The following is a 23,390-nucleotide window of genomic DNA, read 5'->3' as shown; positions in this document are numbered from 1 at the left end:
ATTTCTCAATAGTGATGGAGTAATACGACATGCATTGAACTAAGGACACGGGATATACTACAAAAGATCAAATTACTGGTCGCAGTGGTGTTAGGTCCCGAATAGATGAAAAAAATTAATTTACAACGAGAAATATCTCAACGGGTTCTGGAAGTTCTGTGAGCCTCCATGAGCCTATCTTGAACTTTTCCAGAAATTTCTGAACTTCTACGAAGCGTCCTTCACCTTAATTATTATGAGGTTTCCTGAACCTATTTTCTATTTTCGAATATTTTTTTGGTTCCGTGCATTTTGTTTATGGATCTCTAGTCATATTTAAAGTACTGAATTTCCTTAAACCCTTCCAAATTTTCTTACATCTTAATAGAAATTTCTAAAACATTTTCAAGACCGCCTAGTTTTTTTAAGTTCTCTAAACGTCTTTGATGAACTCTTAACTTTTCTTTGGTTGATTTGAATTTCTCTACAACTACAACCTGAGGATCTTTTGAACGGCATATTCTAAGAGACTTTCTGAGATTCCAAAAAATTTCTGAAGTGCTCCCAATCTGCGCTGAAGTGATCCTTGAGTCTTTCTGGTATTTCTTGAACTAAAATAAAGTTCCTTGAGCATCTTTAAAATTCGTTGAGTTTCTTTGAAGCCCATTGATCTTGTTGTAAAATCAGGAAATTTCTCTAAATTTTCCGAATAACCAAAGAGTTCAATCTACCCAAACACCTTTTAGGTGTTTTCTGAGTCCTTCTTAGATTTTCCAAACTGCAATGAAAATCTTTGTGCTTCTCCAAATTTCACTGAATTTCTATGACGGCCACAGATCTTCTTTGAAATTTAGGAAATTTATCAAAAATCTGCACGACTTTCCTGGAGTGCAACAAACTTCTCTGAGGCTCTTTGAACTTGTCTGGAGGTCACCGAACTTTTTAGATGAATTCTATGATAATTAGGGAGGTAATGAAAAGAAAGAGCTACCAAGCTTCAGCTATCGAAAAGTTTGATGAGCTACAGATAGGTTTGGTGAACTTCGAAGATCTTAGAAGTGATTAAGACAGGATCTGCCAATTTCAGAGCTGTTTAAAATACTTAAGAGAGGTTCAGATACATTCTGAGAACTTCAGAAATGATCTTTAGGCATCTACGAAAAAATCCATCAAACACTGTGACATTATAATTATAGAGTATTCTTTCAATGATTCCATTCTAAAAAACATCTTTAGACGTTTCCAAGAGCTTCCTGAGCTATCATTAAAATTGAAGCAATTTTTAACAAAAGCGCTTATGTCTATTTGAAAATTTGTCCTTAAAATCAATCGAATCGAGTCTTTAAATAATTAAATTGATACTTGTTTGAATTCCTGCTTAGTAGAACTAATCCGTGTGAAATTTCTACACAAATCACATCTGAAATGCAAATTAGAGTGAAATCCATGAAATTGCTACCCTTATGTCAACCGAGTAGTAGTATCAACCCAGAATTTTGGCCAATAATGTGACTTTCATATATTGTGCAACTAGCAAACGATACTCTCTCACATATATCTCGATACAGAGAAGTCGAAATAGCTTGCAACCTGAAAAAAATCCTCTAGATTCAGACCGGGAATCAAACCCGCAGCCTTCAACATGATACGTCGCGCCTTTCCTTAGACCCTGTATTAAATTATGTGGTACAAAGGACACAAAACAGAGTTGAAAAATACAAAAGAATATTCAACTTTCTGCACAATGTGCTCAGCTCCAGAACCTACATCCAGCAATAATCATAATTCAACGTCGTCTGCAGTTTTGAATCACACGAAATGCTTTTGTTCGTATGCTTCACGGCATGCACAGAGTGGGTTATTAAGAAGCTTTGCTGCCGTAATTAGGTCATTTTTTAGACCACAAACCATTCCTTAACCGCACTTGTGAGCACCACCTTACAATTTCAGAAATCTTCCAGTCCACCATTGAATGAAAAAAGCATGGCATTGTGTCAACAACGATAATAGACATTCGTGGGTTAAAAAAGCTACTGATTGGATCGGAACCGGGACACGTGACACTTCTTCTACCCAAAACCAACTAGGTATATAGCAAACAACACCATCCACAACACCAACAATAGGCGTACAGATTCTATACATCCAGAATGAAGAACCATATCACGTTGTTTATTTTCGGCACTCTGTTATTATACTGCCCGTTATCAAGCCCTTTTTGGATGAAGCCCAACATCTTGTTGCTACCTAGTTGGGGTTATGTGTGATACTTTTTTTTCGGTTGCGGTAGTCATTTCGTTTTCACTTCGAGCAGCCATCGTTATCGAAGTTTAACGCTATTCAGACACTAGAACGCCCTGCTCATTAGGAACTTTCCATTCCGTTCTATGAGATGTGATATAGGGAAAGCTACGGCCAGTATCAGTTTCTTTGAGCATGAAATTACGGTGCTAACTATCTCTATCATTATAAACTTGAAATTTTTAATGAGGCTTCGACAGCAGAATCGTTTCTCTGTTGTTATGATAATGGCAGCCCTAAGTATGCACCTTTATAATTTATAAAACGGTCCATGGAAAATTGAAAAACGCTCCTTGAGAGCTTTCGATGCCAATATCAATGCATGAATTTGTATATTGTGTGGCAAGCACAATGCTACTCTATGCCCAAAGAAGTCGAGAAAATTTCCAACCCGGAAGATTCCCTCGACCGGACCGGCAATCGAACTCGCTGCCTCCGGCTTGGTAATACCGTGCCTTTACTGAGGCCCCTTGGCTGAAAATACCAGGGAATGTCTTTACATGACCGAGGGGATAGAAGGAGAATGTCGACGAAGAGAATCGGTCAATCTTACTTAGGACGTAATGCAATGTTCAGCTTGAATTGTTTCACTTAGCTATAGCAATGCAAAGAGAAAATCGATGAAGAGAATCGATCATTGCAAGTAGGCCCTTTTTAACCCTCACTGTAGAATTTCAGTACCTAGCTCTGCAAAAAAAAAACTCGACGGTACCTCTATTTATGCGTAGAGAATAGCATTGTAAGTCCCTCCTACTTGGAGAATTATTCAAACGAAGGGCTTTCTATGCCTCGCTCTCATCAGCAAAAAATCCGGAATTTTACAAACCGTTCTATAGCATAATTTTCCAAGTAGGATGGACTTACATAGCTAATCTAAAAGCAAAAATAGAGGTAACATCTAATAACTTCAGTGCTTGGTACAGAAATCTGTAATCTGTATAGGTAAACCCTTTTTTGATGTAGGACTACGTCTGTGATTTCTATAGGAGGGTACACTTTGTGAAAACCGAAAATGGAAAATGTAACAAAATAATGAAAGACTTTGCACTTTAATAACTCAGCTGCCCCTGGACCACTTTCAATAATTTTATCACCAAACGATCAGAAATATTTCTACGCATCTGCTAAATTTAAGACATTATCATTTTTCAAAATGCCACTATTGAAAATTGCACGAATTGCAACTGTTGCTATGATAATTAAAATTATCACCGGTTGCCTGCGAAAAGCGATTTCCCTAACTCAGATTTCAAAGTTGAATTGCATCCGGTCTCACTAAACTCACCGCGTGGTGAGTGGTGGTGATCTCCAGCACACAACGAAAGGCTTCCCGCAAGCAGCTAGCTATCAAGGCTGCCCTCAACCGCTGATCGGATTCAGTTCCAATCACCGTGTGTGGTGGAGTCCCGTCGTCGGCATCAGCAGCAGTAGTGCTATCGACGCGTGGCGTTGAACATTGTTCTCCAGTACACAACGAAAGGCTGTTTGCCAACAATGAGCTGCATCCCACATGAGCATCCATAGAAGGAGGAAGAAGCCTCACCACTATTGATTGGAATCAGTAGCTCTTCGTGAGTCGCTGTGGGCCATCTATGTTAAACGCGTCATACTAAAGAGTATAAACAGAGAGAACTCTGCTCAAATTTCTATTCCTACACAAAACACAAGCTCCTGCTACAGTTAACAAATAAGATTTATTAGGTAAGACCACGTGGTCCTACGTCACCATTGCGTACAACCCCATAGGGCTGTTCCTTGTAGTTTTTTCCACCACAGAAACACCCCGTTTTTTACGCAAAATAATGTGGATGTGCGTTCACAAAACGTTCAATTCAATCGGTGGATAATAGATGTACCGAGAATTAAATGGAGGGATTTCAAGCTAAAATGTTCTGATCGGGAAATATTCACGATAAATACCGAAATTTCGCATAAATGTCAAACCTGTTTTTGTGTGCTTTTTTATAGCATTATGAGAAAGCCCTACCTGAATATTAAAATAGGAACATTGTTGGAGACATGACCCTGATTTCACTGTTGCCCAATGCTAAGCGAGCTTTCATAAATAACGTAGTAGATAAGGGGCGAGAGGGGTTTCAGAAGTTCTGACCGGCCATGAAAAGCTACGTCATTTATGGATGGTATGTTATTTTACTTCCAAGGCAGTGACCCAATTGATGAGTTAAATTTAACTCGATTACTTTTTCGAAGGGACGTATCAGCTTTTGTAAACGCATTTGATCGTCGAATTGGCGTAACTGGTAGCTCACCCACGCATGCTAACACTACCATCAGATAGGGGAAATTTTCCCCAATAGTGTTAGTGATGTTAGTATGCATGGGCAAGCTATCAGTTACGCCAAACCGACGATAAAATGCGTTGTTTAAAAGCTGATATGTCCTTTCGAAGAGCAGCGCCGGTGGTGTAGTGGTAAGCGTGATTACATATCACCACAGCAGGCCTGGGTTCAATCCTAGTCGGCGCCACCGGGATGTTCTGAGGCATAACATTTCTGATCACGCCTTCCTTCGAAAGGGAAGTAAAGCCGTTGGTTCATGAGTTGATGGGTCGATAGGTAGGATCCAGGTGTGGGAGCTGCCTCCCTGGCATCGGAGGCATTGGTGCTCAACACGGAAAACAAGATCGACGGAAAACAAATCAAGGAAAAAAATGTCCTTTCGAAAGAGCAATCGAGATTTGTAGAACGCGGGATCGTTATCAAGGAGGTTGATTCACTTCGGAGCGCTTGCGCTGTTGCAACTACTGCTGCTGCTACCTGTTCACCCGCCGTCCGAAGCGAAAATGAGTTGAGGAACAATAGCAGCGCTATTTTATATTTTTTCAGATTCGAGCAGCACGATGTGCACCAAATGGTACTCGATTATGACGACTGGGTTTGGGGAGAATGATTATTTCATGAAAACAATTATAAAATTATCACTTTTTTTCAACTGTTTGAAAATTTAAAACCCGTTTATTGTAGCAGATTGTTATTAATCAGTTATTTCCTATCGATTGGTGTATTTAGATTCAAATTTCATCTATAAATGACAAAGTTATAATCGTTCAAAACCTTACACCTTTCCGTGACGGTCGCAATTTTAGATTTTAGATTAACCCCCAGTACCTTCCCGTTAGACGTAGTCTACATCAAAATTTGAGTGATCTTTCCATGGGGTCTAGACTTGTTCATCAATATGTAAACAACAACACAAATCTATAAACAGCTGCTTAACATCATAGAGACAAAAATGGTGGCGTGTTGAAAGTGTGCCCATACTTTCTGAAATGGTCTAATGCAACATTCGGAATCCAGTAACCCTCGGGAAAGTGACCATAACTTGAATGGGACTTTGGTTCGGTCATGGAACATATCAATCTGAATCAGTATTCAATGACTAATCGATTGGTGGTAATATTTAATCTACAGGATTCCATTTAGCGTCATCCCGACATGTTCCAGTCTTATTCCGGAAACCTGCGAGGAAGAGACCTAAACATTATATGTGCCAGGCATGCGGCACCTCAAATTGATTTTCTGTTCTGTAACCACATTTGATCACATCCAGGCTTGTTTCGAAAACACCCGACCAGAACTTGAATAATATCAAATCTGGTCCGGAAAAATGCGAAGTTTTGCCGTTACACCACCAATATTCTCATTTTATTCTTGAGGTTTCATCGGTGATTAAAATATTGATTTAATAATAGAGATGCAAGTCAAAAGATCAGAAACCTTTTATTATCATTGGAAACTGGACACACTTGATCCCTAGGGACACATGATCCCTTCCAATTTCCAGGAATTCAGATAGGTTTTATTCGGGTATGTTCCCGCAAAGTTCCATCACACCGTTTGAAAAATTCATGTAACTTTTTGCGAGGCATAGTGCATATAAAATTAACGCTATTTTGGACGTAAATCTACGCAACATTTCGTGTAAATTTAAGCACAATATCGCATAAATTAGCAATATTGTATGCGAGCTTGTAAATGATTTCGCTGTTTATGCCAAGTATAGCTCAAAATTAAACGAAGGGAGAATTTACGCTATTGTTAAAATTCAGATTTTTTTTTCTGTGCAAGACTACATGATAGCGCTGGCGTTGCATAACTTACACTAGACACTAAGTGGCGGTAGCGCTGAGTGGTAATTTTCACCCGAAAATTTATCGATACTAGCGCCAAATTGGTCGATAGTGGAAAATTTATAGAGGAAATCAGGAGATGCTAGCGCTACGTAACGGCGATGTTTCCACTTATCTTTATACAAGTTTCTGCCCGATGCTGGACGCACAGAAAACAGACGTTCAAGTTCGGTCAGGAACTTGTGTAAAGTTAAGTGGAAACGTCACCGTTACGTAGCGCTAGTATCTTCTGATTTCCTCTATAAATTTATCACTTTCGACCCATTTGGCGCTAGTATCGATAAATTATCTGTTGAAAATTCCCACTTGGCACTACCAGCACTTTTTTTTCCTCTGTTCGGGACATAAAATCACTGCGACCAGTAATTTGATCTATTGTAGTATATCCCGTGTCCTTAGTTTAGTGCATGTCGTATTACTCCATCACTATTGAGAAATGATGAAGTATTCGGTTTTGATACAGTTGTCATTCTTGCCTTTATCGCAAGGAATCGATTCTAATTGAAAGGTCCCGCTATTTATACCCTTCGGAGTGTTGAAACACCCTCCAAAGGCGCGCCCCTTTGTCAGTCAAAATTGGATTCCTTAGCAAAAAAAACAAGACATGACACCGATAATGACCATGCATCAGAACCCTAGTCTTAACCACTTCAAACTAGGAAACAACGAATAGAAGATTAGGAATCACATAGGTGAAGACTAACTAACTCATTTTTTCCTTGTTTCAAGATCATCCTCGGTCCACGCAACCCGAGGACTTATCACTATCAACAAGGCATAAAAAGTAACAAGGACTAAGATGTGTTCCTTTGATTACTGTAAAATCCTGTTCCCCTAGTTTGAAGTAGTCAAGACTAGGAATCGGTGGTAGATCTTACATCCCGTAACGTTACGGGGCTTAGTGTCTAGTGTAAGTTTTGCAACGCCAGTGCCATCATGTTGTCAAAGAGGGTTTTTAAGTGGGGAAATCGCCGTTAGTAGTGCTTAAGTCAAATAGGAATCTTTACACAAGTTTATAGAGAAACTTTGTTCGAGCCTCAACGTCTGTTCTCTGTGCTGGACGTCCGATGCTTTAACAAATCACGTTTTATTACTTCATGTGTGAAGTTAACGATTTACATAGTTAAAGATGCTTAACGTCGAATATCAGACTTAAAGTGGACTTTTTATACGATATATGAGGAGATGGAAGTATAGATTTGATAGTTCCGTTATGGTACGGCAGTTTCAAAATTGTATATAGAATATAGAAAGCGAGCAAAGGACAATTTTAAGGAAGGTACGAATCGCGACGAGCATCCTCTTTACCAAACTTATCCGTTAATGAGGGGTGGTGAAGGGTGTTTCCCCTCACCACTACTGGAAAAAGGGATGATCACCGATTGAACCTCCGACGTGTGGAATCAGTTCTATCGATTGTTTCACACTTAAGTCGCCGTCTGGCGTAAGCATCTAGTCGATAGGTTTTGAAATTGCAGCTATTGTTGCCTCTACCACTGTAAGTGCTCTTGTCATCGTGAACTTACCGATCTCAAGTAGACAAGGGTAGGGGTGCAGTAGCAGCACCTCCCCTACCCGTGTCTCCCAGGAGTATATACAGTGGCAGAGGCAGTTGAGTGTGAAACAATTATAAGACAACTTTCAGCCCCGGAACCAATGAGTTCCAGAAGAGAACCCCCTCAAAGCCCCAAGCTGCTGGCTTCACCAACGGCAGCTCCAGGCCGTGACAATGGTCACGACAAAGGTGATCTCATAAGGCCGGCGGTGTTTCTGGTGGATAACTCGGTAGCGGCCCATACACCGTTCGAAAAATTCATGTAAATTTCTGCGAAATATAGCGCACATAAAATTAACGCCTGATTTCGCATAAATTTACGTGATATTTCGTGTAAATTTAAGCGCAATATCGCATAAATTAGCAATATTGTATGCAAGCTTGGAAACGATTTCACTGTTTATGCCAAGTGTAGCTCAAAATTAAACGAAGGGAGATTTTACGCGATAGTTAAAATTCAGAATTTTTTTCTGTGTACAATGGCGGTGGCTTGACTACGGCGTGCTATGGCGGCAGCCAGCAACGGGACGCTACTGGACAGTGACGGCCAAGACAATGGCGTTGGTGACGGTAGCTCGTGTGTACCCTGATGACTGATCGCCTAGGGTCAGATGCGAACCGGATCACCGGATGAACGTCGGTTAGCGCATCAAGCAGCAGGCACGGAAGCTCATCCAACAGGGGTTCCAACCAAGATCGTTCGCAGGATATCGATACCAAGGCGTCGAACTGGGAAAAACTGGTGGCCTTTACTTTTCGCAACACAACTCCGCGATCTTCTTTCCGTAGCTTGATCCCAACTGCCTTCACTTCGTCGTCGTTATCTCCTCTTCGTCATGCGCTCACTTTTTCACTTTTTTTAGGTTCAGTGGATTCCATCCACTAGCACTCACTGATTTGCTGATCGGTCACTCGTATAATCTCAATCGACCGCACATTCAAACTAACCGTTGCAAATCGAATAAATCTATTTCCTTATATTCTAATGGGCCTGGTTTCAATCCTAGTCGGCGCCACCGGGATTTACTGAGGCATAAATTCTCTGAACCACGCCTTTCATCGGAAGGAAAGTAAAGCTATTGGTCCTCGGTCCATGAGTTGATGGATCGGATAGGAAGGGTTCAGGGAGGAAGCTGCCTCCCTCGATTCGGTAGCATTGGTACTCAGTACCCACCGGTAACACAATGAAACATGAAATAAGTGTTAAGCAATGAAAAAAAAAGTAAAAAGGAGCACAATTGCATTTTGCTCCCTTGTGGAAACGAACTATTGCTCCACCCGAGGGGAAAAAGTTTGTTTTGAACACTGTTCCAAAAAATCGTTCCACACAGTTTGAAAAAGTAGTGTAAATTTCTGTTCAGTATGATGCACATAAATGGAGCGTCATATATCAAATAAGTTTACATTATATATCATGTAAAGTACTGAGTCATTTCATGCAATGTAGCAAATATTGTATACAAAAGCCCATTGTTGTAAACAACATTGTTTACAAGTTGCTCGGTTGCGTGAAATTAAATACAAGTTTACGTGAATAAATGTTTACATCACTATTAAAATTCAGAATTTCTATCTGTGCAGCTAAGAATGGACTCAAAACTCATCAAAGTTTTGTAAGAGAAAATTGTAAACCTTGTTTGAATCCAAAGGCTTGGAGTTTTATGATGATGATGATGATGATGATGGTCCCACCTCTTACCCCTACAAAGGTTTGAGCTGGACGAGTTATCTTTAAGATAATTCAATATAAATAGATACCCCACCGTACTCAACAAAATTTCATGCAGTACATAATTTATCATAATTGTCATTCCTCGCCAAGTGACCGAAAAAAATTGCCAAAGTGAAATTGACATCTTCCTATTTGGACCAAATTTGGAGGGATGGATTAATTCTCTTCACTTATTGTTTTAAATATGTTTGAATGAAAAACATTATTTAAAATATTTGATAACTCTAGACATGATTTTTTTTTAAGTAGATGCTACCAAATATCTGTTTTGTTAGCACCATCGTGATCCACAGTCTTTTTTTCGGAGTTGAAGATAAATTAATTGACCAAAAGTTCAAAGCAATGTAAGTACATGTGATATAGCATTTTGGAAAAAAAAAGATAATTTTCAATCTTTTTGACACTTTTTTCAAAGCAATTAAATTTATTGCAGACCTATTATTTTGAATGAATAAAGTAGATAACTGAACATCGAATTTACAACTAGCTATTATAGTGTTGCCAAAATAATTATTTTGCGACTGAAAACAGTAAATTATTTGTTCAGAGATAGTGCAATTACATATAATATTATTCCACTGTCATTTTACATTGTCTATTACCTTAGACAAACAGATCACTTCAAATACTAATAATTTTACACAAATTTAACTGTGTAGTCAGTAGTGTAGTCACCAGCAGCACGCATAGCGTATAGTAATACTACCGTTTGAACACGACTACCATCTGTTGAGCACAGTGTCCTCCACAGTGTGGATATGGCGACATTGACGATGTTTTACAATCGGACTTTTTAAAACAGACAATATATACTTTCTTATGGTCACCTGCCTTAGAGTCTACCATATGCTTTTTTCGAAGACATCAAATCAAGAAGACTGGCAACTCTGCCAGAATCGAAGCGACATATACAGTAGCGCTGCGCTCGAGAGAAAATGCAGGGAAGAGAAAAATATATTAGTGGACCCCATGGAATCAGCACTACCTACTTTCAAAATCCACTCAATGTATGATGTAATCCGTTTGGGCTTCAATCAAACCATAATAAAAATAGTTTATAGTACTTCAAAAGGTTCGGAAAAGTTGCAGAGAAATTTATAAATAAGATTGATCCATAGCATTCAAAATCATTGCATAGTTCGAACGGAAATAGCACATAAGTGTACTGCGTTTGTGTATTTATCTGTTTGACTCTTCGAGCACAAATCTTAAAATAAACTCGACACTTTTTCATACAGTGTAATCCGGTTTCTAATGTTTTTGAACCATTGACAAAGTTAAAATGTTAGTCATGCTGTCTGTTTTTTTTTCATCGCGTCGTAAAATCAAAATAAAAAAAATCCTGAAACCAAAAATCTTTTAGTAAAGCAGCTACAATTTTGACTAAAGGGTGAAACGATCAAAAATTGGTTAATCATGATTAAGTGCACACTGATTTTGTTATTGTACACATGATCAAACCTTATTTCTTTTTGGAGTTCAATGACTACAAAATACAGGAAAATTATTTGATTTGGCTTCCGATTTTCCAAATGCGAACTGTCCGGCTTTACGTTTCACACCTTCCATCATATTTTGTACCGCTGTTGTATCAACCTTATTTGACGCTGAATGTCAATTTGCTTTGAACTGTTTCTCATTTCCAACTGTTTTCTGAGTTTTCTTGAGGTTCCGCTTAACGATTGCTCAATATTTTTCAATTGGGTGCAGCTCCAACGAGTTTGGAGGGTTTTTGTCTTTAGGTACGACTTGCACGTTGTTGGTGGCATACCGTTCCTAAGCCATTTTCCTGTAGTGACAGGAAGTGAGGTCTGACCAAAACAGCACGAAACAACTGTGTTTCTTCAAAAAAGGCAACAGGCGTTTTTACAAATATTTCTTTTCATAAATATCTTGGTAGACAATGCCAGTTGTCACGAAAACTTCGCTGTTCAGCACACAGGTTCAAATCGCCTGCCAAACAAAGTATTATTTTTTTCGGGAACTCTGACAACTTTTTCTGCTTAAACTTATCTTGAACCTTTCCTTTTCCGGTAGTCGTGTAAACTCTTGACCTGGGAGCTGCTTGAAATCTGACTTGATGTATTAAATATACATGGGAATAATTTTGATACGCTGTTGCTCTTGCATCGACGCCATTTTAACAACTGAATGGAAAATGGCAAAAATTAAAAAGAGGATTCCATACACATAGACCTACAAAATGAGGGGTGTTCAATTTTTTTATATGCACGATTTAAAAAAATGCCAAATTTGAGTCGAGCAATTTTTGACTGGTCCATTATGTAGTATTCAACTAGAAATTTTCATTTAACTTAGGTAAAAATATGCAGAAAGCAATTAATTAGTTTTAATTTGCTATTCGGAAATAAAAGAAAATTTCAATATAAAATATGGCATGACCAATTAAACCATTAAGAAGGGAAATAATATCCTTTCCAACAAAGTAAAAAAAAACTACAAATCCGTTGAAAATAACCGAAGATGTAACAGTAATAGTGAAAAGTGTGATTCTGGTTTGGTGCTCGAAGAGTTAATATAGAATATCTAGATGTAGCATCAACAAAATCTGAAAATCTCTTTCTTTTTTCTTCACTTTCCCTAGCAGCACACTTGTCACTTAATAGTAGTTGTTACTTGTATGCACCTGCACCTATTTTGATGGACGTGTGTTGCTTGGTTTATTTTCCAAAATGATATCTCACATGTACGATGATTTGAATTTTGTAAGAAAAAGATGTTAGCACCATAAAACGAATATTTGATTGCATCTACAAAAAAAAATCACGTTAAAAGAGTTCAGTCGCTATATAAAATAACAAGTAGACAACACTGCAATAAGCATTTCTCTTAGTATTATATTTCCTATGTTTTTCTTCGAAGCATATTTCAACAAATGAGTCAAGACCATTAATCCACGCATTAGTAAAAGAAACAAAGGTTAAAATTAACAAAAGCTTTTTTTTTAAATAATTTTACTTTCGAGGATTTCAAACACAGTATCTCAGAAGCTGCACCAATTACTTTTATACCCCGGACAGACTATGGCTTATATCATGTAATATAGGCTGGCTTGCAATGAGCACTCATACATCTAGTTTTCACTTGATGGTGACATAAAAATATAAATTAAAATATTGAAAATTTTGTTTGAAGTTTTAAAATTTGAATTAAAAATATTTGGCAACACTGTATAGAAATAATAGTTGCACATTAAGGTATCTTCACCAACTCTCTCTTATGAAAACAGTACCTAGTGCTATCTATGGCTTTATTCATTCAGGAGATATTAACAAAAGAATTTAGTGCTTTCTTGAGAATCTTGAAAAATAGATAATGCTCACCTTGACCGAGGGGTGCTCTAAGCTCACCCTTCAAATGCTGTCCAAATCGGAAGAGGTCAATTCCAACTGCCTAGGACACTTAGCGCGGAATGAACCATATGGAATATCTGTTGAATGTGAGTTGTTATGATTATAGTACATGAAAATATAGTTGTTATCATCCTGTAAGTGGGAATTCGAAAGCAATTCAGAAAATTTTATTGTATCAGACATTTTATAAGCAATTCACTGAGCAATATTGGTTAAAAGATAGTTAATAGAGATAGTTCGATCACCTTAAATGCGCTGCGTTGCGTTTGTAACAGAGTAACTCGTAGGTTGCACACTGGCAACTGTCATGTGTCTACTTTAACTTTCTCATTCTAATTGCTCAAGGAAAACTATTTAAGAATTAATAGCTCTCCAATTGACAATTACCATTGCCGGCCACGCCCATCTTCTCCGTTACGGGGAAAGGAAGGATATTGTTGATGTAACATCTACTTAACGGAAGGCCAGCAACTCACCGACGCCCCCATAGATGCTACGGAGTTGGATAGTTGGGTAGGAGATGGGTCAGGATTCGCTTAAGCAGGCGGTGCGACCATAGTAATTGTTTTGTTTTGAAGGAGCTTCTTTTTCTCAGTAAACAAAAGCGGCAGGGGTCAAGCTGGTCGAGCTTCTCAATTTTAATTCCAATCCTTTTTAAAAGGGTCTAACTCGAATGATCGAATTAACTCCTATATAAGGCTGAATTATCTATTATTGAATAACTATTATTTACGATAATTACAGGAAAACATAAAATAAAATATTGACTGCAGACAAAATGTGACTACACCCAAGTAACATTGCAAGTTTTATTGAGGTTTTAAAGCATTCTACAAGTCTTAATCATAGTCTCAACATGCAGCTATTCTTCAGGATACACAATTTTCTACCTATCTTTCTATTAGGCCTATGGACATGCTTTAGCTTCGAAACTTCTAACCAAACTGGGAAATCTAACAGATCACAAAAAAAACAAAACCAAAAACTTAAAACGTTTCAAAATCAACTGAAAGGTAATAAATGAAAAGCGAAACGAAACATATTATTTTACGCGAAAAAGAATATTGAATCTCTTGTACCATATGCTAATATTGACTGTAACAAAAGCAATTTGCGAAAATAAAATAAAATTTTAATGAAATGTGATGTAATTTTTTTACTAGAAGATCACTTATAAATTGATGAGAAGTTTCTAGTAAGCCCTCCCAGTTGAGATAGTTCGATCACATTAAAATCCATAAAAAAAAACTTAGCATTATGTTTCAACATTTCTACCCAGGCAATCAATTTGAGCTAGCATTAATTAGTGTACGAAATCATTACCATATTCTTCACAGATTTCTATATATTCATTTGTAAAAGCAAAGGTGAACGAAAATATAAGGATAATATGATAACTTTTCACTGCTTAATGTTGATAACCTTCTCTTAAAAGAGTAGACCTCAACATTGCACTCAAAAGACAATGCCAATAGATTTCATAAGTGTTCTTTAAGCTTCGTGACTCGCATTGTAAGAGAAAAAATATAGAACCGTGTGTTTTCTCGGAAAACATGTCTGCTCTCCAAATGGAAAGCTCGCAGCATGGAATTAATTTATCAACGAGTATACGAGCCGGAAAATTGACGCTCCGGCAAAAGCCTTTCCTATAGGGTAGCGCACTACTTCGGCATAAGCGCCCGTTTCCGTCATATCGAGTAGAAACATCAGATAAATCAATGATTCAGACGCGAATGATACGTCATACGTGTTATACGATAGTTTAGTTAAAAAGTTACAACACAAAGTGCACCCAGCAAATAATTTTGTTTACCTTCATCCGTATGACGAAGTTAATCCAATGAATTTGCAATGTGTTTGAAGGGAATACAAACTCGTATGACAGAATTGAAATCAATAAGCAGTGTTAGATTGTTATCAATGTATCATCAATTTGTGTTTTTTTTTATCAAATCTGACAGTACCTATGATAAGTGCGTGTTGTGCCAGAATTTAGATTTTAACCCTACCTGTATCAAACAACTTTCTCCTCTCTGTTTGTACGGGTGTTTGGAAGAAAGCATATACAAGTGTGACGTTATGCAACGGTTTCCTGTTCGCTTGCATTGGCTTAATTCTGAGCACGTAGAACGCGCAAGAGTTGTTCTAGAAAGCATCAAGAGATGCCGATGCCATTGGGTCACTGCCAGTGTGAAGTGTGGCACTATTATGCTCGCCATTGAAGGAGAAACAACACCTAATGACTAAGAATAATGGCACTTCTTCTTTAAGCAAAGTTCAAGCACTCTTCATCCAATCAATGACAAAAATCTGAAGTAGCACATTAAGGTCGGAAGCAACAGGTTACTCAGAACGTGTCATTATTAATTGGAGAGCCTTATTTTCTCCCACCAGTGTGAGTGATATGACAACAAAACAACAATGCAACTTACCTTGAGAAAATCAAAACCGAACACAAATGATCATTAAATGAGTCTGAAGCATTCGCGACATGCCCGTACAGCTGTAAGTCATCAAAGATGATAGTGAGTTTTTTCCCCGACCACATATGGGGAGGACACACAGCGAAAAGTCACCAGCAAAAGAATCTGCTCTACCATCGGATCATCTACGCCCTTATTAGCGATAAGTACATAAAGAATCGAAAGCTGCGAAAATCGTACTTTGCACTGCTCTACCTATCGTACGTGTTTATCAAGATGCTTCCAATGACGTTGGCCATTGAGACAACCAACACCGAGGCCAAACCGGCCACGGGGCTCAACGTTCGAACTCGCACGCTGCCGGAAATGGTGGCACCTCATCTAGAAGAAGATGACGATGACTACAACGACGATGAGTACGATGAGTACGATGTTGTCAACAATAAGTCTGGTGAGTTCATGCATTCCTATTCAGTAACATTTCTATGTTTTCCCTAGTATGCCTATAGATATGTTCGTCAAGTAGGGGAAATGGCTCTAATGTTGGCCTATGGGGTTGGGCCCACCGCTAAAAATCTGCTATTTATCAATTTTACTTAGATGAACGCGTCATTGAGACGGTACTAATGAATATTTTTGGTCCCTATTGAAAATTTAGTCGATTGCAGAATTTATGTATGGACCCAAATTAGGGGCATTTAGGCCGTCATTACATCCATTTCCCCTAGTTAAGTAATTCTACCATTGTTTCAAAGCGTGATGCTATTCTGCAAATTTAGTCGGTAACTTGAGAAGAAATTACCCATACATAACATTAATCGCATTTTATGAATTAGAAACAAAGTTAGAGCTATATTGTGGATGCCGCGGCCAATTGAATACGAAAAATCATAATTAATCCACCTACCGATGATAAGTGTCCTTCTCGTGCAGTATCAAAAACTTGAATTTCATAGTCTGGATTCTATTGCTGGGGCACCTGGAGCATGCCTGAGTGTTGCCAATGATTGTTGCACAATATCAGTTCTCAAACATTATTCATGTATGTGTTGAAAAAGATGAATAAATATAAATTTGAATAGTTTGTAACCTGGAGCTGACATTCTACTTTTGCAACAGCAAGCGTCAAATCAAATATATCATATTAACATTATGATCCATTCATGCCTTTTCCAAATGTTACAATGGCGACCCGCAAAATATATCTTCACGCACCATCTAGCGTTGAAAAAGGTCAGCAACAATCATTCAATTACAATCGAGGGGTGCGAATATAGCACTTATTACAAAAGTAAGGGTCAAATTATTTTCATTAATTACATTGTGTATATTATTTTAAAATATGTCTGACATGTCACTGTTGTCATCAAATAAAATAAAATGCTGAAATTTGAAATATTAAACAAATTTTAATTTCGTTTACCCCTTGTGACGATAAACAAATACATTGGTAGCCTTTTTGACTATATGTTTTTAGTATTACCATAGAGGTAACTCTAAGACCACTGGGTCCCGAAGAAAATCATTATTATTTTTGGCTCACTCAGTACCAGAACAACGGTCCCAAGCAGTCCCAAGCTATTTCACTCACCCCTGCATGTTCTGCATGAATCCACACACCCCTGATGTTATCTGTCAAACTTTCATAGCGAATCAAAACAAACATAGTGTAGTAATAGAATTTCAACTAGAATAGGGTACGTTAATCGTTTGCTTGGGACCAATAGGCTACTATAGTGGTGAGCCAATTTAAAATCGTTAGTTTCGTATTGATTGTTGGTATTACTTCTACGTGAAGTCAACGATTTACATAGTTGAAGATGCTAATTTCAAATAACAGACTGTAGTGGTAATTTTTATACGATAGATGGAGTAGATGAAAGCATAGAGTTGATAGTTCCGTTAGAGTACGGCAGTGTGAAGATTGTATATAGATATTAGACAAGCGAGCTAGGACAACTTTTAAGGAAGGCACAAATCGGTTTTTTCATCTCTCTTTATCAAACTCCCCCTTTGGAGAGGGATGGTGAGGGGTGTCCCCCCCCCCCGCCACCACTGGCAAAAAGAGATGAAGACCGACCCGCTCATGTACCAACTGTGTGTTTGAAACAGTCTTTTTGGCCACAGAGGTGCTTTCATCGCTAAAAATTCGGTTCACCAGCTAAGCGAAAGAGTGGATCATATTGTTAATATAATATATTTGGTCAAATACTCGATACTGCTTTTGTAAACAATAACTGTTAACATCAAATTTGCGAAAAAAAAACTATATGTCCCCACGTTAACTAACACCCAAATTTGCTACCTCGAAGTTGCGTGTGGGACCTAAAGGCTATTACGTTCATATGTAAACAATTAATCATTTTTTCAAGCTTCTGCATACATGTTCCATCAGATGTCACTGCTGTTATTTGTGGTGATATCTATCGGGAACTACGCATAATCTGTTTTCCGTTAATTGTTCACAGAAGACTGTGCAGTGCAAAACATGTCTGGTACTTTTATATATGCATTTAGATTAATATTCGAAGTCCCTCCTTTTTTACACCTTCTGCACAAAAAATAGCTCACCCCTCACAGGATTTCCCGTTGATTTTTGTGAATGGGGGGGGGGGGTGGTCAGAAAATAACTTTTGTGCAGAATGTGTAAAAAAGGAAGTCCTTCCTGTTAATTTTAATCTAAATGCATATATAGGGGTACCAGACATGTTTTGTAGTGTCAGATACACTATTTTGTAATCTGTGAAAGGGAAATCACAAATCGAGTGTCAAAAAATACATGGCATGTTGAGAGTTTGATTTCGTGAGAGAGAATTTTCTTCCTCAAATTTGAAATTTTTCTCTCTCCGAAGACTGGTAGTAAAGCAGCTTCAAAAATGTATGGGAAAAACCTTTTTACCCTTCTTACAAAGAAGGGTATAGATATCACTTGAAAAAGAGACTATCGATCCGAGGCCCGGAGGGCCGAGTGTCATATACCATTCGACTCAGCTCGACGAGATCGGAACATGTCTGTGTGTGTGTGTATGTGTGTATGTGTGTGTGTATGTAACGAAATGAATGCGCTCACGTTTCTCAGCAACCGCTCAACCGATTTGGACGCTCGGCGCCAAATGATAGGTCTTGGGGTCCCATTGAACGCTATTGAACGGTTTTGGAATCGGTGAACCGGTTCCGGATATATGGCCGGAATAAGATCCGGTGAATATGGGCCTTCACGTTGGATTTAACGGAAAACGTATCAAAACCATCATATACCATTCGACTCAGCTCGACGAGATCGGAACATGTCTGCGTTTTTTTTTTTTTTTTTTTTTTTTGGCAAGGAGGAAACCTTCAAAAAGGCCATCGTGCCACCACTTGACGACTGGCCGCACAGTCGCGGTGACACGGTGTGTTGGATTCTTACCGCACTAAAACCTCCTTGTATGCCTTGCTCTTTTCCCCGGAACCACTTGTCGTATTACTTCGGAGGGAGCCGTGAATTACGCACCTCGCTTTACCTCAGCTAATTGGCACTTCCAGTTCGCTGATCGTCTCTCCAATTTGTGTGCCATTTAGCTCCCAGCGTCACGTTATCGGTTATCCCCGGTGGTGGATTCAGCCTACTCTGACGAAGAGTTCTCCCGACTTCAGCTTTCATTTCGCACTTGTGTGAGCACATTACTACTTTCTAGCTGGTCCTCTCGCCATTTTCGCTGCAGCGCTCTGATCTGCGTTTCTGCTCTGCTGACGGCGTTAAAGGTGCCCTCCTCCACATTTCTTCGACGACATTCTCCGTGCTAAGGGCGAGCATATCCTCTCGCACATCATCAAATCTAAGACATTCGAAGACCACGTACTCTGATTATTCTTCCACATTCCCACACTCCGGACAGAAGGGTGACGTTGTGTGTCCGAACCGATGCAGGTACTTCCTGAAGCAGCCATGACCAGACAGGAACTACGTCAAGTGGAAGTTGACTTCTCCATGCTTCCTGTTCACCCAGGTCGAAAGAATCGGTATCAGCCTGTGTGTCCATCTACCATTCTCTGCTGCAATCCACTCCTGTTGCCACTTAGCCATCGACACCATTCTCACCATTTTTCGTACTCCTCTGGTTTCTCTCGTCATATAGTACTCGTAGTCCTGGGATCATACCGGCGATAACGCATGCTGCCTCCATCGAAATGGTTCTGTACGCACTCACAACTCGCATGGCCATGAGCTGGAACGAACTGCTCAATTTCCTTTGGTTCTGCTTCGTTTTCAGCACTTCAATCCAGGCTGGACCTCCGTACCTTAGTATCGATGAGGACAGCCTAGCCATAAGACGCCTCTTGCTGCTGCATGGACCAGAATTGTTCGGCATGATTCTGGCTATTGCGTTGATGAACTTTGCGGCCTTCTCGCAAGCATATTCGATGTGGCTGTTATCGTTTAGCCGGTCATCGATCATCACTCTCAGATACTTCGGCACGCGCTTCGAAACAATAGTGTGCTTTCCAACGGTGATTTCTGCCCGCTGCACTGCTTTGCAGTTAATGACCAACATCACTTCTGTTTTGTGGTGGGCTATCTGCAGCTTCGCTCCTTGCATCCAGTTACCAATCGTATCTATCGCCTCGGCCGTCAGCATTTCCACTTCTGCCAGCGTCTCACCGGTTACCGACAAGACGACATCGTCCGCAAAGCCAACGATCTAAACTCCTATGGGCTGTTTGAGCGTCAGCACGTCATTGTACATTCCGTTCAACAGCGCGGGACCTAGAATGGAGCCTTGTGGAACTCCCGCCGTGATTCTAAGCGATTTCTGCCCCGTGTCTGTCACGTAAACCAGGACCCGGTTCTGGAAGTAACTACTTAGAATCCTGCAGAGGTAGTCTGGAACCCTCATTCTATGGAGTGCCTTGGCGATGGCCTCCCAGCTGGCGCTATTGAATGCATTCTTCACATCAATCGTAATCGCGGCGCAGTATCTATTTCCTCTCCGCTTCTGTTTGGAGGCCTTCTCGGCTCTGTCAATCACTGTCCGAATTGCATCCACCGTCGATCTCCCTTTCCGGAATCCAAACTGCCTCTCCGACAATCCGTGTTCACTCTCCGTACATTTCGTCAGCCTGTTCAGGATGATCCTCTCCAAGAGCTTTCCGACAGTATCCAGCAAGCATATTGGCCTATACGATGCAGGATCCCCCGGCGGTTTTCCGGGCTTCGGCAGCAGCACAAGCTTTTATCCCTTCCACCTATCAGGGAATTGACTGGTTATTTAGGGGTGCAATAGTATGTATGTATGTATGTATATAAAGGAATTTTAGACTGTTGACTTTCCACCCCGTACGACAGGATCAAGTACAATACCTGATTGTATTCAATGTACCATTGTATGAAGGGCCAAAAACGGAGGGTGAACCTGTAAGCAGAGGCACTTACGCTTAGTCCACGGGATCAATGAGAATCTCCTTCAAACAATAAAATCCTACAACCCGGTAATGTACAAACCATCGCACGAGGGGATATCCCAATTAGTGGGGAAGAAGAGCCCGCCTTCAATTCACGATCTGTTAACGACAAGAAGTTGGCAATTCCACTCTCCCCATGCAAATCGCTTCGATCGGGTGCCCTGGTTGGACCGTCCCATACCCAGCATATAATGTGTCACATAATAATGAAATGAATGTTAAGATAACAATAAAGGAAAGATCTCACCCGATATGTTGCAAAGGAATCCATGACTTCACGTCGATTTCGAAGAGCTCCCATAGATTCGAGGATGATTTATATCCTTCTGCAGTCAAACAAAACTATCGTCTCTGAGAGACTCTCGATAAAACTACACGATGAAAACGTGACATCCGAACACGGTGAACCGGCCTCCAAGGAGACAGTGCAATTCTCAAGAACACTTACAATCGCTGGTTACAAAAAACAACCGTGCAAAGAAACGTCACTCTCGCAAAAGCACACCCGCAGTACATCTGATCAGAAATGTTAACACTAAGAAATTGTTGCATGTTATTTTGAGAATTCACTCAAGCACAACATTTGCAGCTCGTATTCTGAGAAAAGTTCAAACACATAAAAACGTGGCGTTCTTTGTTAACAGTGTCATGGTGAGAGACGTTTACACGATATTTTAGTTTGGTACTGTATTTTGATAGCTTGTTTTGGGAAGATACTGCGACTACGCTTACAACGAGACTACTGCGACGGCTTACAACACTGGACTCATGTGCAAACTTAGTTTCCTATTTTATCATTCTTGTATACCGCTGGGAAACTAGTATTTATTGTTTAACATTCAGTTAAGTTCTTGTACCCCTCGTATGGTGACCAGAAAATAAAGTGAATCTATTTAATAATATACAAGCAAAGCCACTTATCACTGCTAGGTGGATTAATCAGAGTTGTACACATAAGTTCTCACACCACTCAGAAATTATCATAATCATTTTCCCTTAATGTGGATTTTGTCGAAATTAGAATAAGTAAGAAGGGACAGATCTCGCTATATGTGGATACATTCAGGTTTTTTATTGATATTAACATTTTTCAGGTCTGGTATATCATTGAATTTGCAAGCTTTTTTTATAATTTTATAGATAATTCTAGCATTATAAAAACCATTTCAGTGTTTTAAGGTCATTTTGGTGTTTTTTTTTTGCCATTATGGCGATTTTAAACCATTTTGGCGTGCTTTCAACGTTTTGTCTTTTATTTTCTTATTTTAGTATTTTTATTTATATGTCACCGCCTTCAACCAAATGGTCGCATAGACTGCTTAAAATGATTTAATCCTATTATAACAGACTAATTTACTAATGGTAGCCATTGTAGGCTTTGCAGCATGCTTCCAATGGATTATGTTGGCCGTAGTTGGTTCGGTGTTTAGGAATCCACAGAGTTTGCTGATTGTGTAGCTGGTGGGCAGGTACATGTAAGCACACATTCTGAAGGATACTGTTACAGTCTATGTTTCCGGTTAAAATGTCGGAGATGTACAACCTCTTGAGCATCAACCATCTGCTTTCTAAAGTTTGCATTCCAATAAGTGCACGCCGCGACGTGGGTAGATCATCTTTTCGTGGTACATTACGGGATCTAAAATCTATCACCGATTCCTAGAAGAAAACTTAACTTAACTTAATTACTTCAAATCTCAACCCAAAGCTAAATGTATCATTTCCTTTTAATCCCATTTAAGGAAAAATAGAGCTTTGCGAGAGAAACGTAAAATGTATTCTAAAGCTAAGTAAGTAATTTAAATATATCTCCCTTTGTAAGTTTTCCCCTACCATACCATCAACATTAAACTTTTGTCAATACAATACTCTACGTTGGTGATAAAGTAAACTTATGCAGACAGTTGGCGTCCAAATGCAAGACTCAAACATTGAATGAGCTATTATTTCAAAACAATTCACACCACCTATCAGAGCTTCTGAAAGACAGGTATTTTATTGCAATAATGCTGCACCTGCCAATCAAAATAAATATAACCCTCCCCTTACTGCAGCAGCTCTCCTAACATTGTTTACTCATAAATCGATACAACTACATAAGGAAAGCTGTCGTCTCTCACTATGCGAACCTTTTGGCCAGCATCCACAGTGCTTACAGTAACCCTTCCATATATGCGGTAGGTGGTACCGTCCACCCAACGCTGTTCATCGGTTTTCCTTTAACCAACTGAGCTGATTTTCTGTAAATACCTAGTGGTTGACACTACTCATATACAAACAATCAACGTAATTGGTTGAAGGTCAGCTGAGAACAGCGGACGGTACCATATATGGAGGGGCTACTGTATTGCAAACAAGTCGTCCATACCAACATTGCATTCATTTAAAGTCGTAACATCTTACGCACTCATTGTAAAGTGCTCCAATTTCCCCC

General features: G+C 39.3%; 1 protein-coding gene across 3 annotated transcripts in view; it reads left to right on the top strand.

Annotated features, from left to right (window-relative positions):
* The window catches only part of LOC135698860 (uncharacterized), a 93,659-nt gene that overhangs the window by 3,285 nt on the left and 66,984 nt on the right, over positions 1 to 23,390 (top strand). For all 3 annotated transcript variants that reach the window (XM_065219020.1, XM_065219015.1, XM_065219008.1), the window contains exon 2: positions 15,486 to 15,965. In XM_065219020.1, coding sequence (XP_065075092.1) covers positions 15,611 to 15,965 — 355 coding nt within the window. In that variant the 5' untranslated portion in view covers positions 15,486 to 15,610. The remainder of the gene's footprint in view (positions 1 to 15,485; positions 15,966 to 23,390) is intronic.

This window comes from Ochlerotatus camptorhynchus, unplaced genomic scaffold (assembly GCF_037179485.1).
Source record: "Ochlerotatus camptorhynchus isolate MF236.1 unplaced genomic scaffold, CSIRO-AGI_Acam_v1.1 ptg000008l, whole genome shotgun sequence".
NCBI lineage: Eukaryota > Metazoa > Arthropoda > Insecta > Diptera > Culicidae > Ochlerotatus > Ochlerotatus camptorhynchus.
This window is presented reverse-complemented; position numbering and strand designations above follow the sequence as displayed.